The following is a 15,530-nucleotide window of genomic DNA, read 5'->3' as shown; positions in this document are numbered from 1 at the left end:
TTAAAAAAAAAATCTGACCCTTATTTAGGTGTCTAAATGGGAGGTGAGCAATTCTGACTACAGGTGTGGATGCTGAGCTTTTATTTATATCACAGTAGGCCCTAGAGGCTCTAAGATCAGGCCTATTGTGCTTGTTGCTGTAGAAATACATAGCAAGAGGCAGTTCCTGCACCAGAGAGATCTGAAGACACAAGGAGGGAGAGAGAATATAGAGCCAAAGTGACTTGCCAAAGGACACAGAGCAGGTATCAAACCCTGGTCTCCTGATTGCCAGGCCAGCACCTAGTCACAGGGCCAGCTGACTCTGAGGGCTTTTGAAAATCTGGGCCAGCAGCCTGCACAATTTTAGGTAGTGGATGTTGTGCCATTGACCTCAGCAGAAGCCGGCTCAGCCCCTCTAGGCCAACATAAAACCTTGTTAGCATTTAGAGTGATCAGTCTGGGGAAGTGTCTGAAATAACCCGGAGTGGGGTTGGCTGGGCTTTGCCTGACAAGTTGCGTTTCTATCTTAATGAAGAGCAGGGAGCAGACGAAGGGGCTGCTCCACTCTTCCCTGTGGTCCCTTGGTAACAGGGCCCGTGGGGGTGAGCACAGCTGCCTTAAGACCCATGTGCAGAGGAGGTTGTTCGGGACCACCTTAACTAGGGGAACACGCACCCTAACTTGAGCAGGGCATAAGGCAACCAGATGCCACTTTGAAAGCCTTTCTGTGATTGGAGGAGCGTGTAAGATGCCAAAGTAACAAGCAAAATGATTGGAGAATACCTGGTTCCGCTGTTGTCTAGGCAACCAAGTGTAAACTTTCTCAGAGTCCTTCTCTAAAGCAGCCCCGGCAGCCAGGTAGGCAGGGGTGGCACCGCAGGGATGGCAGGTCCCAGCATGCAGCGCGTCCTCCCTGTGGCCCCACAGAGACCAGGGTCCCAGCATGCAACGCTTCCTCTGCTCTGGCCCCGCAGAGACGAGAGTCCCAGCTCAGTGGTTCTCAACCTGTGGTCCGTGGCTCGCCTGTCTAAGGGGTCCACGAAAGACTTAAACTGGAAACTGACTGAATAGAATTCAACTATATAGACAGACAATAGATTTCCAAAGGGGTCCGCACCGCCGTCTGAAATTCTGTAGGGGTCCGCAAATGAAAAAAGGTTGAGAACCACTGTCCTAGCATGCAACGCTTCCTCTCACCTGACCTAGCAGATGCTCTTACTACTAAACACAATACCTGGGCTTCACGCGCCTTCTCCAGCGTTCTCTTTAAGATAACCTTAAAAACAGATGGCCAGTGTGCTCCTTCTAGGCATTAAAAAATTCCCACAGCCTTTTTCATAAGAACAGGGCTTTGCCTCAATCTTTTCTGATCAAATCCTTTCCCTCCCTCGCAGCTGTGAAGCTTGATTGGCATCATGTCACCCCACCCCAAAGGTGACAGAAGGGTTGATGTTTATGTGCAGGGCCTGCACCTCCAGCCTTCATTCACCCCACAGTCCCACTGAGGTCAGGATTGTAGGGATTTGGAGAATTCTTGGTGACAGATTCATAGAATATCAGGGTTGAAAGGGGCCTCAGGAAGCCATCTAGTCCAACCCCCTGCTCAAAGCAGGACCAATCCCCAGTTTTTGCCCCAGATCCTTAAATGGCCCCCTCAATGATTGAACTCACAATCCTGGGTTTAGCAGGCCAATGCTCAAACCACTGAGTTATCCCCCCCCCCCCCCCCCGTATGAATGTAAAATACGATAATAATCATAATCTGAAAAGGAAGTTCCCTTGTTTATTAAGTCTTCACCATTCCAGCCTTGTTTAGAAATTCTGGCTCATTTTTTTTCTTCTAAATTCATAACATTTTGATATTTCCAGTTGCTGTTTTAGAAACAAAATGGTGACCCTGAGGAGGAGAGTGTTTCCAGCCAGTGGGCAGTAGTTGCGTAACATGGCTGCCTGCTTTGAGAACTTTTCTGTAGCTACTAGTATCAAAGGAGCAGATGTGCAGATCGGGAAAACGTCAAGAGGTACAGTATTGTGAATCGGATAATAACCACTTTGCAGTTGAAAAGGGGACAAAATAGCTACAAATATGTTGTTCTTTGAAACTGCAGCACCAGTGAAGCTAATCAATAGGAAGTGACATCCTGAGCAATTTATATCCACAGCCAGTTCCAGTCATTTCAGGATCCAGTTCAGAATTGTTCTCTTTGGGCTATTTAAACCAGTGCAAAGTGAACATAAAATGCCACCACATCAGAATCTTCCACTATGCAAATGTGTAAATGATGACACGCAGTGCAAGGCAGTGGCCAATCATGCCTCTTGCTTCTAAAACTTCCGTGGATTTGTATCATAGTCCGTGTGTCTCTGCTCCTCCTGCTCATTTAGCACTTGCCACCTCTCCCTTCACACAGCCTCCCTACTATTGGTTTGAGATCATTCTCCCCTCTGCAGTTTCTCTAGAATAGACCTCCTGTATCTCTTTCCTTCTTTGACCTTCCATTTAATTTCAAAGATCATCTTAAAACATATTTCCTCTCTTGTCAACAGCATGGCTGTGTTTACACTGAGCTTCTCTCTGTTGCACTACTCCTGGTTCAGCTCCACTATATGTTGCAACAGAGGGAGCGCTAGAGTAGACAAGACGCTGGCGATTTTACCACAACGTCAACTAACATTACTTGGATGACACAGTGGTAAAAACACAGCAGCTGCTGGCTCCTCTTGGTTACCAAAGTAGGAGCTGCACTGGTGGGAAATGGCAAGAAAATTTCAGTGTGGACAAGGCCTTTGAGTCCAATCCTGCACAGCACAGAGACCCAGATCCTTAATGGTATTTAAGTGCCTAACTCCTGTTGAAATCAATGGGGATTAGTTACCTAACTACATTGGAGGATCTGGGCTTGAGTGTCTCTTGGGAGGTTCTGAGTAACCTAAACCGTCATTGTGGTCAATAGGAGCAGAGGGTGCTCAGGATCTTCCAGAAGGCACTCAGCTTTTTGCAGGATCGGGCCCATGAGATGGGCTGCTAAAATGTCCGACTTCAGGATGTCTCAGCAAAGGTCTAAATAAGGAGGTGTGGCAATAGTGATTTAGCAGCATTGGGTCAGCTCTACAGCCCTTCATGACCACTGAAGCACCTTTAAAGTGCTGCAGTGATCGTTTTTTCTTTACTTCTTAAATAAAACAGGAAAATTCAATGCAAAAACAAATGATGATTTCTCGACCTGAAGATTGCATTAATGATAGATTTGCATTTCATGTCTGTTTCCTATTTAAAATGAAATCTGTTGCTACCGTTACATATTTCCTGTATCTCCACATTCAGGATCTTGTTTTTATCGGCTTTACCTTTTAGGTTACAAGGTCGCCTCCATTCCTTATAAATACCAGACAAGAGTGATCCCAAACTCAGAAAAAAAGGGGTTTAATTCTCAAGCAAAGAGGTTTCAGTATAACCAGGTAGGTAGTAGAAATATTTGAGATTTATGATCTTTGCTGTAAATCTTATGTTCCTATTATGTCTTAGTGATCTTGTCTTATAATGAGTTTGATTGAGTTGAACTGGACACACAGCTTGTATACATGTTTTATATAGTATTCCATGGATCAGGCTTTGGAAAAAAAACCACTAACAGCAATGCAAAAGAGAAGTGTTATTGAAAATCAGCTATGCTGAAGTAGTTTGATGAAAACGCATCATGTGACCCTGTTGATAAAGAACTGTATGAAACTACTCATTTAACACTCAAGAGCCTGATTCACCACTGACTTATGCTGTACAATACCTAGGGTGACCAGACAGCAAGTATGAAAAATCGGGGCAGGGGGTGGGAGGTAATAGGTGCCTATATAACACAAAGCCCCAAATATCGGGACTGTCCCTATAAAATCGGGACATCTGGTCACCCTAACAATACCAGTGGAGCACCACTGAATTTCAGTAGGATTTAGGTACCTAATTTTCTTAGGCTCCTTTGTAAAATAGCTTTTGTGCTTTTTTTTTCCTCCTCTCCATTCCAGCCTCCCTATCCTCGGTGCTAAGGGTGAAGGATACTATGTCTCATCACTGATTTGGATTGTCAGTTTGTTTTACAACCTAAATATTATTTACACCTAGTCTTTTATATTGATTCTAATACTGCCAGGCCACCAAGACCCACATTCTGTTCTCATTTACACCACTACCAATCAGGAATGATTCCACTGAAGTGAATGGAGTTACTCCAGATTTTACACTGGTGTAATGCATGCAGAATATGACCCAACATTTTAGGACTCCTTTATTTAATCCTGATCTCTCTGTGCATAAACTCCCTCATACTAGTTAAAGACTATGATGTCTACTCCTCTTTGGCCAGAAGGGGGAAGCAGTAAGATGCTGTAAAACTGTACAAGTCACCCAGACATCAACTCAAATTCTTTTTCTCTAGCCAATACAGCTGACACGTCCTCTATGTGCAAGGGGCCTTTTGGGGTTCAGCTTCCTAACTACTTCCTCTTCTGATGGGAGGAGGATTCTCCATGCCTCCTGCAGAAAGTTCCCTGCTCTCCATCTGGTGAATAACACTGCTATGGCTCCCTAGAATGCCATGAAAATTAAGTCAATTGAGGATTTCTGTAGCTTCATGAACCCTTTTCCAAGTGGGTAGATCAGAGAATTATTTGGTATCTTCTCTTTTTCTTATTCTGCCTTTGTTCTCTTCCTTCTCGCTTGTCTCTCTCATCTCAGCGATATCAAGAGCACATTATCTCAGGCCTGAATAATAATAATAACTATCAACATCAAGGACCAAAGATGAAGGGAAATGATCAAGGTGGGGACGTTGCTTAACTGCCTTTTGCAGGCGCCGTCTGTCTGTCTGGTCAGCTTCCAAGAGTTCCAGATGACCTGATGCAAAGTTCTAAAAGAGAAGAGGTAGAGTTTTAAGGTCGTTTCGCAAAACACTCCCTTCTACTCCGAGCATTTCCTGCCGGAAGGATGGAGCAGCAAGTGGGCCAAACCACAAGCGACACAAGACCTTAATAGACTTTTGCTTAAGCGTTATCCCTAGGGAAAGGTTACTGCATCAAATACTAGCTCTTTCTAGGGCTGCTTTCTGAGCTTCTCCTTCCAAACGCACCTGGTCATGTCTCCACAGAACTTCAGTATACTATAGAGTACATTAACACATAGCTACAGGTACAGGGATTCACTCCCCACTAGAACTTTGATGTATATTATTGGGTGTTGTATGCAAAATATTTCTGATCAACTAATACTGTGACCTAATGGCCTTCTATATTCACCAATAGACTATGATCTCAAGGAGGTAGAAGGGCCTAATTGTATGTAATTAGCTCGGGGGGGTGGGGGGTAGATTTTCAAAGGCACAAATAGCAATTAGGTGCCTAACTCCCTATGTATCTTCCAGCCAGGAAGCGTTAGTCACATAGCGACCTACTGAAGTCTGGTGTAAGTAGGGACAACTCTATTGAAATCAATGGAGTTGCACCACTTACATCCGTCCTCAGTGCAACCTATAGTTTCTGTCTATAAAGAAAACTATGCCGAATATTTATCTACATGGCCATCCACACTGTAACTCCCATGACATTTTTTATAAGGATGGCAGAGTCTTGTGGAACTATCTGTGTAAGTAATCAGAACTGAAGACTCAGGGCTTGCCCAGTTTCATACTGGTGTATTTGTATTATTAGCATTATGGTAGTGCCAGCTGAGATCAGGGTCCCATTGTGGTAGGTACAGGGAAAGAGGGATAGCTCAGTGGTTTGAGCATTGGCCTGCTAAACTCAGGGTTGCTAGTTCAATCCTTGAGGGGGCCATTTAGGAATCTGAGGCAAAAAGTGGGGATTGGCCCTGCTTTGAGCAGGGGGTTGGACTAGATGACCTCCCGAGGTCCCTTCCAACCATGGTATTCTATGTCATGCATGGTAGCACATTACCACTGGAGTGCCAGTCTGGCCAATTGGATTGGTAGCCTCTTAAAAAGGTGACAAGGTCATTCCTTACTTGCCTATGCCTTATGGCCATCAATGTAAACTCTGCTTGGATGCTAGCTTTTATTACTTATATATTCCTCCTACACCCTCTCCCACTGCCTGTGGCTCTCCCACATCTCTCCTATCTTCTCCCTTTATCTCCTTTCCCCACTCCCAGCTTTGTACTTTCTTTCCTGTTGCCAGAGTCCTGCACAGGGGAGGTGGGGGTGTCAGATGCCTGCACTCAGGTGTAGCTCATTGCAGGACTGGAGTGTGTGGCTGGAATTGCTCCCGATGTCCTCTGCACCAACTGCCGTCTCTCTCCTCTTCAAACCCATCTCTTCTGTGTTATTCCCACACTGTCTTCTCTTGGGTATTGTATATCTCTGTCTGAATCTGAGCATACACTCCTCAGGACAGGAACCAGACAGGACAGGACCTCTTTATGTGCTTATAAAGTCTCATATACTTGTCCAGTGCTCCATACAAAATATTTTCCACTGGTAATTGACAGACAAGGTCACATGACAATGATATGCTCTCAGAGGTCAGGAGTGTCAGATATTTCCATTCCTACATACCTAAATCATCTAACATTCATGTTGACATGAGGTATATTTCTTTCTAGGGGTCTCATCCCAAACAGTCCTGAGCCTCCACAAATCCCATTGACGTCCCTTGGATTAGAGGGAGCCCAGCACCTTACAGAAGGTGTTCTGCATCTTGCGGGGAACTGGGCCTCAAGAGCTTAAGGTGTCATCGCATAGAACTGAGGCTGGTTTTGGTTTATTTTGCTCTATAAATAGAATCCCACCCAGTTCTCTTTCTGAAAAGCTCAGGAGGACAGCTGAGTCAGGAAGGGTGCGGTAACTGCAAATAATGCATTCCGTCCACATGCTGAATTCATTCATTCAAGTCAGATATACGAGTGAGATTTCAGACTTGCAGTTGCTCTGAATTCCCAGTCTGTATAAATTGCCCTGTAGGAAACTTAATCTCCCATTTCATATTCATTTTTCTGTGCAATTTGAGACTCACATTAAAATAAGATTATTATTTTGACACAATGAAAACATCTGCTCGTTGCACAATGACAGTTACTACAAAACGTTCAGGTGCCCAAGGAATGGAGTGGAAAATGATACTGAAAATATGATAATGCCATTATTTATGTCCAGGGTACGCCTTCACCTGGAATGTTCTGGTCATCCTATCTCAAAATAAAAGCTGCAGCAGAAACAGAGGGGGCTCAGAAATAGCTGACAAAATGGTTAGTCCTGGAGAGAGACTGTGTTGTTTAGTTTTGAGAGGAGAAAATTAAGATTTGATCTGATAGATGTGTGTAATGTAAAAAAATGTATAAGGGAGGTAAATTAGGAGCTCCTATTTACCCTCTCTCATCATGTGAAAACAAGGGCCATTCACTGAAATTGAAAGCCATCAAATGGAAAATCGATAAAAGGAAATAACTGTATACACAATGCACATTCCGTGTTTGTACAGCACTTAGCATGAAGGCGTCCTGGTGTATAATTGGAGTGCCTATGCACTATGGTAATAATAAATAATACAGATAACCTGTGGAACTCACTGCCACCAGATATAATCAAGGCCAAGTGTTAGTAGGATTTTAAAATAATAATACAGATAACCTGTGGAACTCACTGCCACCAGATATAATCAAGGCCAAGTGTTAGTAGGATTTTAAAATAATAATACAGATAACCTGTGGAACTCACTGCCACCAGATATAATCAAGGCCAAGTGTTAGTAGGATTTTAAAATAATAATACAGATAACCTGTGGAACTCACTGCCACCAGATATAATCAAGGCCAAGTGTTAGTAGGATTTTAAAATGTTTAGATCCTTTCACTGATAACGACGATATCAATAGTTACATTATTGAGGACACAATATTTATAAGGCATGCTTCACTGGGTAAGATTCAGTGACACTAATGCTGGTGGCATCCACCTCCTCTCCAGCATCTAGTGCCATTGTCTGCCAAGGATGATCTTCCACCTTGAGAGCATGGCACCCCTGGTTTACATTTGGAGTTCCAGTTCCTAGACGGGCAGCATACCAAGGCTGAAGAGCCCTGCCTGACCCGAGCAGTCTGCCTTTTTTATAGGTGACAGACACTCGCCTTTCACACCCCCACTTTTCACAGAAACACCTCTGCTGCATGAATGCAAGTGATGAGGTGTGTGGCTGTCAGAGGCGATTGGTTTCGCTGGCCGTTGGGGGCACTTTATAGGAGCTGTGAGCTCATCCCCAGCCCAGCAATAACAGCCCATTTAGGTTATTCCATAACTGTCCATTAAGACATTCTTGCACCTTCTCTTGATGCATCTGGTACTGGCCACCAAGAGAGAGGATAATGGACCAGTTAGATCTCTGGTCTGATCCAGTCTGGCAATTCCTAAATTCTGCCGTCACAGCTCTGAAACTTCCTAAATAATGTTTTGAGTTTGTTCAGAAGGATGATTGTTACTAAATGTGTTATGTTTCCTTATTAGAATGAAATTCCAGGCCCGGGATTCTATAACGTTGTTCACCAATCTGCAGAGATTAACAGCACCTCACTGTCAAAGAAGGGAACGGGCTACTTTCCTTCCATGGTAAGGGAAAGGGTTTGTATTGTTTAGGGCCTGATCCACCGCCCATTAAAGTCAATTAGGCCCAGATCTTCAAAGGTATTTAAGTGCCTACCTTCCACTGAAATTAATGGGAGTTAGTTTAATGTAATTTCCCATTAATTTCAATGGGAGGTAGGCACTTAAATAATGTTGAGGATCTGGGTCTAAGGGATTTTCTGTTGACTTCTATTGCATCAGCCTGTAATGATCACATCTTATTTTTCATCCCTTGCTGCCTAAATTTAGGTCACCTCAAATCAGAGTCTTCATTTGGGGTTATGTATCTAAATGCCCTGAAGGATCTGGGCCTGAGATACAATAGGGGTGGGGCACCTTACAAACACCGAAGATAGACAGGCAATCGCTGTACCAGTCACTGGAAGACACTGCTATAATTAAGGCTGAATTCCATTCTCCATTCTAACCTTCTTTTTCAGTTGCTCATATAACTTTTAAAACAAATTCCTCTGGGGCTAAAACTTTCTATGCTTGATCTCAATCCAAAGGTGATTTTTCTCCCTTTGGAGTAGAAAATTGGAGCAAAATTAGCTGAGCCGTGTTTGAGTTATGGAAGTCTGAAGAAAACCCCCCACATTTCTTTCCCACGAGGGGTTAACTGGAAATGTTGCACTCACCCTAGCTTGAAAATGGCTAAAGCTAGTGACAACAAAGTCAGTTCTTCTATGAATCTCAGTGAGATATACAAATCATAAGCCGAGTTAGAAGAAAATCTGCTCAATCCTTTTAATGATATGAATGCTGAACGCCGATAATTTTGCACAGAATTTTAAACACATTTTCAAACCATCACAATGGAGGATAATCTGATGCACTGACAAAGTGTGCCTGGCTTCCACGCCAAGCCACTGAGCATCTTCTTCTCCCAGGGAAGCCAATGGGAATTAATGGTGCTCAGCACCTCACTGGCAGGATCAGACCCCTTGCAATGGGACTCCCAACCATTCATGCAATTTAGTGGGGTTCTGCTGTATGTAAAATACAGAGGCTATTCCCTACCCAGTTATAACAAAACGTAAAATACCAGAGATCAAAGACTGGATCCAAACTGTTCACCAGTCTCCCTCCAGCACTGCTGCTCAACTGCTATTGATTTCTTTGATTTGTCTCTTTCCAGGATGCTCGTCTCCTACAGAAAAGAAAACCCAGCTACCCTGCCGCAAATGCCTACAACCTCTCGTTGGCATTTCAATCCAAGCAAGATTTCAGCATGGGAAACTCCAGCATGTTTCAGCAACCAATCGCTAAGAGGAGAGAGCAAACGTCCACCCCAGCGCCCAATCAATACAACGTAAGGGGCAAAAACCAGGAGGTTAAAGCCAATGTAAAACTAACTTTAAGTGAGATATGGGGAATTATAAGGAAATCATTGTACTGTGTTTAATCCTGTGTGGACCAGAGCATGGCTGGCCCAGCAAGGGTGTGCAAGGGGAGGAGAGGGCATTTCTCTTTATGCATCTGTGGCTTCCTCCTGCTCCTTGGAAGTCAGTGGGAGTTTTGCCATTGATTTCACTGAAAGCAGATCGGACCCCTGTGCAAGGAGCAGTCTCAGTCTCTGTGCATCCAGAGCACATGGGTCACCGAGGCAGCCAGTATGCATCCAGGATCTGCCACTGCAGCAACCCTCTGTCTTCCCACCACAGTATAACCTGAGGTGTTGAAAGCCCCACAGGATTCTTTGGGTAAAATCCCGGCTTCACTGAATTCAACAGGAGTGTTGCCGCTGCCTTCAATGCAGCCAGGATTTCACATTTTATGTATTATTTCTAACAGATGTGTGGTCTGGTGGTTGAAACACAGGGCTGGAAATCCAGAGGCCAGATCCTCCACGGATGTAAATCAGCATAGCTCCACTGACTTGCATGGAGCTGTGCCAGTTTACACCAGCTAAGGATCTGGCCTTGAGATTCTATTCCTGATTCTGCCAGTGACTCACTGTGTGATCTTGAGTAAGGCACTAACCTTTCTGTGCCTCCTCGTCCCATGTGTCACATGGTGACAATAATACATGCTTCGCTGGGGTGTTGTAAGTCTTACTCCATGAATGTTTGCAAAGTGCTTTGAGAGTCTTGAAAGGAAGTTGTTAAAGAAATGCAAAGTATTGTGAATAGCTGCCTATTATTATATTATACCTATTGGTCATGGATTTCACTGTTATCTAGGCAGTGCTGATTTATTATCATTGTTACTTCAACTCATTTGCTCTATAATTTTTTCTGCAAACCATGTCTGCTGTAGTTCCCTGAGTGTCTGTCACTTAGAACAGGAATCTCTTATATTGACACAATGCTCTTTTCATCAGATTTCAGAGTAGCAGCCGTGTTAGTCTGTATTTGCAAAAAGAAAAGGAGTACTTGTGGCACCTGAGAGACTAACAAATTTATTTGAGCATAAGCTTTCGTGAGCTACAGCTCAGTTCATCAGATGCTGTAGCTCACGAAAGCTCATGCTCAAATAAATTTGTTAGTCTCTAAGGTGCCACAAGTACTCCTTTTCTTTTCACCAGAGTTTTTTCACACTATGTACTTACTTCAAGTGTGATAAACATCCAGTGGGATGCAGGGGGGGAATGTGTCTTGTCTCAAAGCACACAGTAACACTGTAACAGTTTAGGACAGTGAGTGAAGAAGAAAACTGTAGCTGACTGAAACTGCAAAGGAGTTTTAGGTTGTTTATGCAAAATATAATTACATTTGAATTTGGCCAGGACGCTGTAGTTAACTCCACTATTTCTGTAAGAAGAGCCAGAGGACCGTTAATGACAGTAGCTGGTCAGGATCATCCCGTCTTGTTGTTATTTATATTACAAATAGTGCCTAAAGATTGAGTCCCCGTTTTGCTAGGTGGTGTCCATACACGTAGTAAGACTGAGACCCTGCACCAAAGAGTTTACCATCTAAGTAGACAAGACAGACCGAGGGAGAATGGAAGTATTATCCCCATCTTACAGGTGGGGAGCTGAAGCACAGAGATAATAAATGACTTTCCTAAGATCTCACAAGAAGTCTGGGGCAGAACTGGGAATCCAGCTCTCCCGAGTCCCAATCCAATGCCTTAGCCATACACCATCCTTCTTGGAAAGACAGTCCTTCCGCAGCACAGCCCCTGTGCTGGTGCGTTGGTTCAGAATTCGCTTAAAGAGATGCGTGCTACGTACAGAATCATTCCAACCATTTCCTCAGTTTTCCTTGGTTGTCTGCCATGCGGGTAGCAGCCATGCTTCATCCTCCTCAATGCATTAGACATGACGAACTCCCCACTTAAGGTGGCACGGCTGTAGGTTAGAAACGAGTGATACATTTATAGGCTTGGTCAGAATCAATGATCACGTGTCTTCATTGTTTATAAAGGGATCAGATCCTCAGCTGGTGTAAACCAGCACAGCTCCACTGATTTAAGGGGATTTTGGTGATTCTGTACACTGCCCCCCTTTTCTCTGAGTGAATTCTGAACCAACGCACCAGCATAGGGACTGTGCTGTTGCAGAAAGGCCGACTTTCCAAAAGATGGCCTCTGGTTAAAACACTGGACTTTGTTACAATGCCTTCCAGCTACGATGATCTGCCTCAACAAGTTTTCTGTTGTTTAAGCTAGTTTGCAGATCATGATTATTTGACATATCATAGCATAATGGGTTCGTAGCATGTTATTTCTAACATTGTAAGAATTTGCTTCTGGGAATAACCTTCCTGGATTAATTACTGTCTTGTGATTTACTGTGAGGGATGGTGTCTAACCTTCGAGAAGCACAACAGGAAACAATCCATTTAAAAGATGGCAGTGCTTGATAATTTATGACCATAGGCAAAGAGACACTCTGGGAAGAAACAGAGGGCCCAGTCCTGTACACAGGCAAAACTCCCACTAAAGTCAACAGGAGTTTTTCCTTAAAACTGCAAATCAGGCCTTAGGTGTAATCTCAGCCGAAATTAATAAGTGTTGATAAAACCCACGCTTGCAACAGAAAATAAAGCTGAAGCAGTGTCCCAAACTGTATGGAATAATGTTTTCAGTGTGTGGGCCAAATTCAACCTATCACAACATGTGCTGTACATCATTCAGTGCATTAAATGCCCCAATAACAACTATGTGGGTGAAACCAGACAATCACTATACTCTTAAATGAACTCACAGGGGGAAAATGATAAAAGACAAAACACCACATCACCTGTGGGAGAACGCTTTTCACGCAATGATCACTCTATGTCTGATCTCTCAGCACTCATCCACAAAGGAAATATGCACAACACCCTCAAAAGACGAGCCTTGGAGCTTACATTCATAACTTTGCTAGACACTAAAAATCATGGACTGAATAGAGATGCTGGATTTATGGCTTATTAAAACAATCTATAACCCACTAACAACCCCTGCCCCAGCTGCCTTTCCCCCCTGCCTTCTTTTCCCCCCCGACTGGAGGGGTGTTAATTGGCCAGGTCACCTTGAATAGTCCCTTGAAATATGTGTTAACTACTTATGCTTAACAAAAAGAAAAGGAGTACTAGTGGATAGCTCACGAAAGCTTATGCTCAAATAAATTGGTTAGTCTCTAAGGTGCCACAAGTCCTCCTTTTCTTCTTGCGAATACACACTAACACGGCTACTCTGAAACTTATGCTTAACAATCTGTTCACCTTGAATAGTTGTGACACTCTGAGGGGCTTGTCTTCCCATTCAGGGGGCCTGCTTCAATGAAGACACAACTACGTCAGCAGGAGAGCTTCTCCCCAGCATAGTTAATCCACTTCCCCAAGAGGCGGTAGCTATGTTGACAGTAGAAGCTCTCCTGTTAACATAGTGCTAGCTACACGGGGTGGGGGGTTAGGTCAATATAAATGTGGATTTTTCACACCCCTGACTGATGTAGTTATCCCAATATAGGTCTGTAGTGTAGACCTAGCCTGAGTACATTTCCCAGCTCTGAAGAAGAGCTCTGTGTCAGCTCAAAACTTGTCTCCCTCACCAACAGAAGTTGGTCCAATAAAAGATATTTCCTCCCCCACCTTGTGTCTCTAACATCCTGGGAGCAGTATCAATCAGAAGCTTTCCACTGGATGTCTGGTAAAGTTAGCCTGATTCAACTGAAGTCTAGGGGAATTTTGCCATTGGCTTTGAGGCATGCAGAATTAACCCCTAAACGATAGACTTGATCTCTTTGAAGAACGATTTTGGGCTGGGTAGAAAACTAGTGGCTACATTTTTGTCATTCTAGCCTACCCTGAAGGGCAAAGTTGCAACAGTTTGTTTATGCTCTTCCAGGTGCTATCATGCAGTTCACCTTTGGGTGCACTGGAAGCACTCCCTCAAACCCCATGCTTGGTTCGGTTATTTGAATGAGGTTGGGCACTTTTAGATCAAGCTGGTGCAGCAACGACTGGCAGCAGCAACCAAAGAAATGCAGCCAAATTTTCAGTGGGAGCTGCCAGTCCGCAGCACGTCTGATAATAAACCCTCGCAAGTTGGGCAGTCAGAAACGGAGACACCGAAAACCAGTGAGCTCACCTGAAAATTTGGCCCTAATATTGCATTCGTTTATATCATTAGAGCAGTTCTGATTCATGATGGAGACTGGAGCTAAAAAAACATAGTTTTCATTATGTTAGTAAATACCCAAGAGGAAGGTCAATTCAAAGGAATTCATGGAGACTTCATTTTGTACAGGCCTCTCTAGATTTCTGCAAGCAAAGCAACAACGTGTGTGCCCGGGCGATGTTTTTGTCCAAAACGACAAGAGGATTAAGCACTGATAAAACAGAAAAATGGCCTTCTCCGTGTAAGTGAGCTGTTGCGATGCGAGGAAAAGCATCACTTGTGAGTCTGAGTCTGATCTTATCAGGTGCTCACCACCATCACTGAAATCCATGGATATCCAGGCACTCAGGATATGACATTTTGCATAGGTGAAGGGGCATTAGTGGGTGACACTTCCAAGTTCTACAGGATGGGCCCCTTGGAATTATTACTAAAGCACCCATCCAGATATAGTCACACCCCTGTGTGTAGATTTATGGAACTTAGGGGAATTGCCAGAACATACTCGAGCTCCCTCCAGGGTGCCAGGGGCTCAGGGAGTGGTGTGACGTCGCACACCATAATACACCTAAATCTGTCATGCTACCATAGAAGGAAACTTCTTCCCAGCCCCACTGCCTCATGAAGTTTATACCCTGAAGCATGAGGATGGTTGGCTCTAGTCATTTTTACATTAGGTGGTGTCACTGCAAGTGATGTTCACAGTCAACATCTCTTCTGTTTTTTTTAATTGCTAGTTTTCCTACCTGTACTTCCTCCCTGGATGCTCCTGTGTTCAGGATTAAGTCACTAGAGTAGTCACTCATCTTCTGTGCCCAAGGGGTAAGCTGCTCTAGGAAGCAGTTTTTGTCATCTCAAGAAATGCTTTCCCCCCAAAACACCCTGCTGTGCTGTTTCCTTTTACCTCCGTTACTTTCACGGACTCATCCCCTCTTACGTCTGCCCTAGTGCAATAGTTGCGGCTTTGTTTGGTTTTTACATCCCTTTTCTTGTCGTGTTATTAGGCCATTACAGAATCAACGAATCCCTCGTCAAGAAGTCCCCCAGGATTCTAGTGTCTTGCTTCAAATCAAATACTCATCGTGAAACAAAGGTGAATACAATAAGCCCAGGGCCTGCAGCCTATCAGCTAAGCAAACCCACAAAAGCAGCAAAGAAGACCACTTCCATGTGAGTGCTAACCTGTATGCTTTTTCACTGTCAGTCACTGCTTGTGATCACCTCAGATTGCAGGAGGGCCCAACACCTGCAGCAGAAGAGCTCACACCTGGCTCTCTGCAAAGTTCTTCCACCGTATCACAGTCAAGCCCGTACTCGGTTGCCTCTGTTGCCACTGGTTTACAGATGGGGCAAAAGATGGCTCCCTTGGGAAGTGAAA

The 15,530-nt window shown here is 44.1% G+C and overlaps 1 protein-coding gene across 10 annotated transcripts in view; it reads left to right on the top strand.

Annotated features, from left to right (window-relative positions):
- STPG1 (sperm tail PG-rich repeat containing 1) overlaps window positions 1–15,530 on the top strand; it is a 49,346-nt gene that overhangs the window by 26,222 nt on the left and 7,594 nt on the right. For 5 of the 10 annotated variants that reach the window (XM_043532135.1, XM_037881626.2, XM_043532134.1 and 2 more), the window contains 6 exons: window positions 1,852–2,003; window positions 3,338–3,441; window positions 8,483–8,584; window positions 9,738–9,911; window positions 14,282–14,393; window positions 15,157–15,322. In XM_043532135.1, the coding sequence (XP_043388070.1) occupies window positions 1,925–2,003; window positions 3,338–3,441; window positions 8,483–8,584; window positions 9,738–9,911; window positions 14,282–14,393; window positions 15,157–15,322 (737 nt within the window). In that variant the 5' untranslated portion in view covers window positions 1,852–1,924. Of the gene's footprint in view, window positions 1–16; window positions 246–748; window positions 841–1,414; window positions 1,489–1,851; window positions 2,004–3,337; window positions 3,442–8,482; window positions 8,585–9,737; window positions 9,912–14,281; window positions 14,394–15,156; window positions 15,323–15,530 lie in introns of those variants that run through there. The other 5 variants (XR_006286532.1, XM_043532133.1, XM_007068034.3 and 2 more) reach the window with 4 other exon arrangements.

This window comes from Chelonia mydas, chromosome 19 (genome assembly GCF_015237465.2).
Source record: "Chelonia mydas isolate rCheMyd1 chromosome 19, rCheMyd1.pri.v2, whole genome shotgun sequence".
NCBI lineage: Eukaryota > Metazoa > Chordata > Testudines > Cheloniidae > Chelonia > Chelonia mydas.
This window is presented reverse-complemented; position numbering and strand designations above follow the sequence as displayed.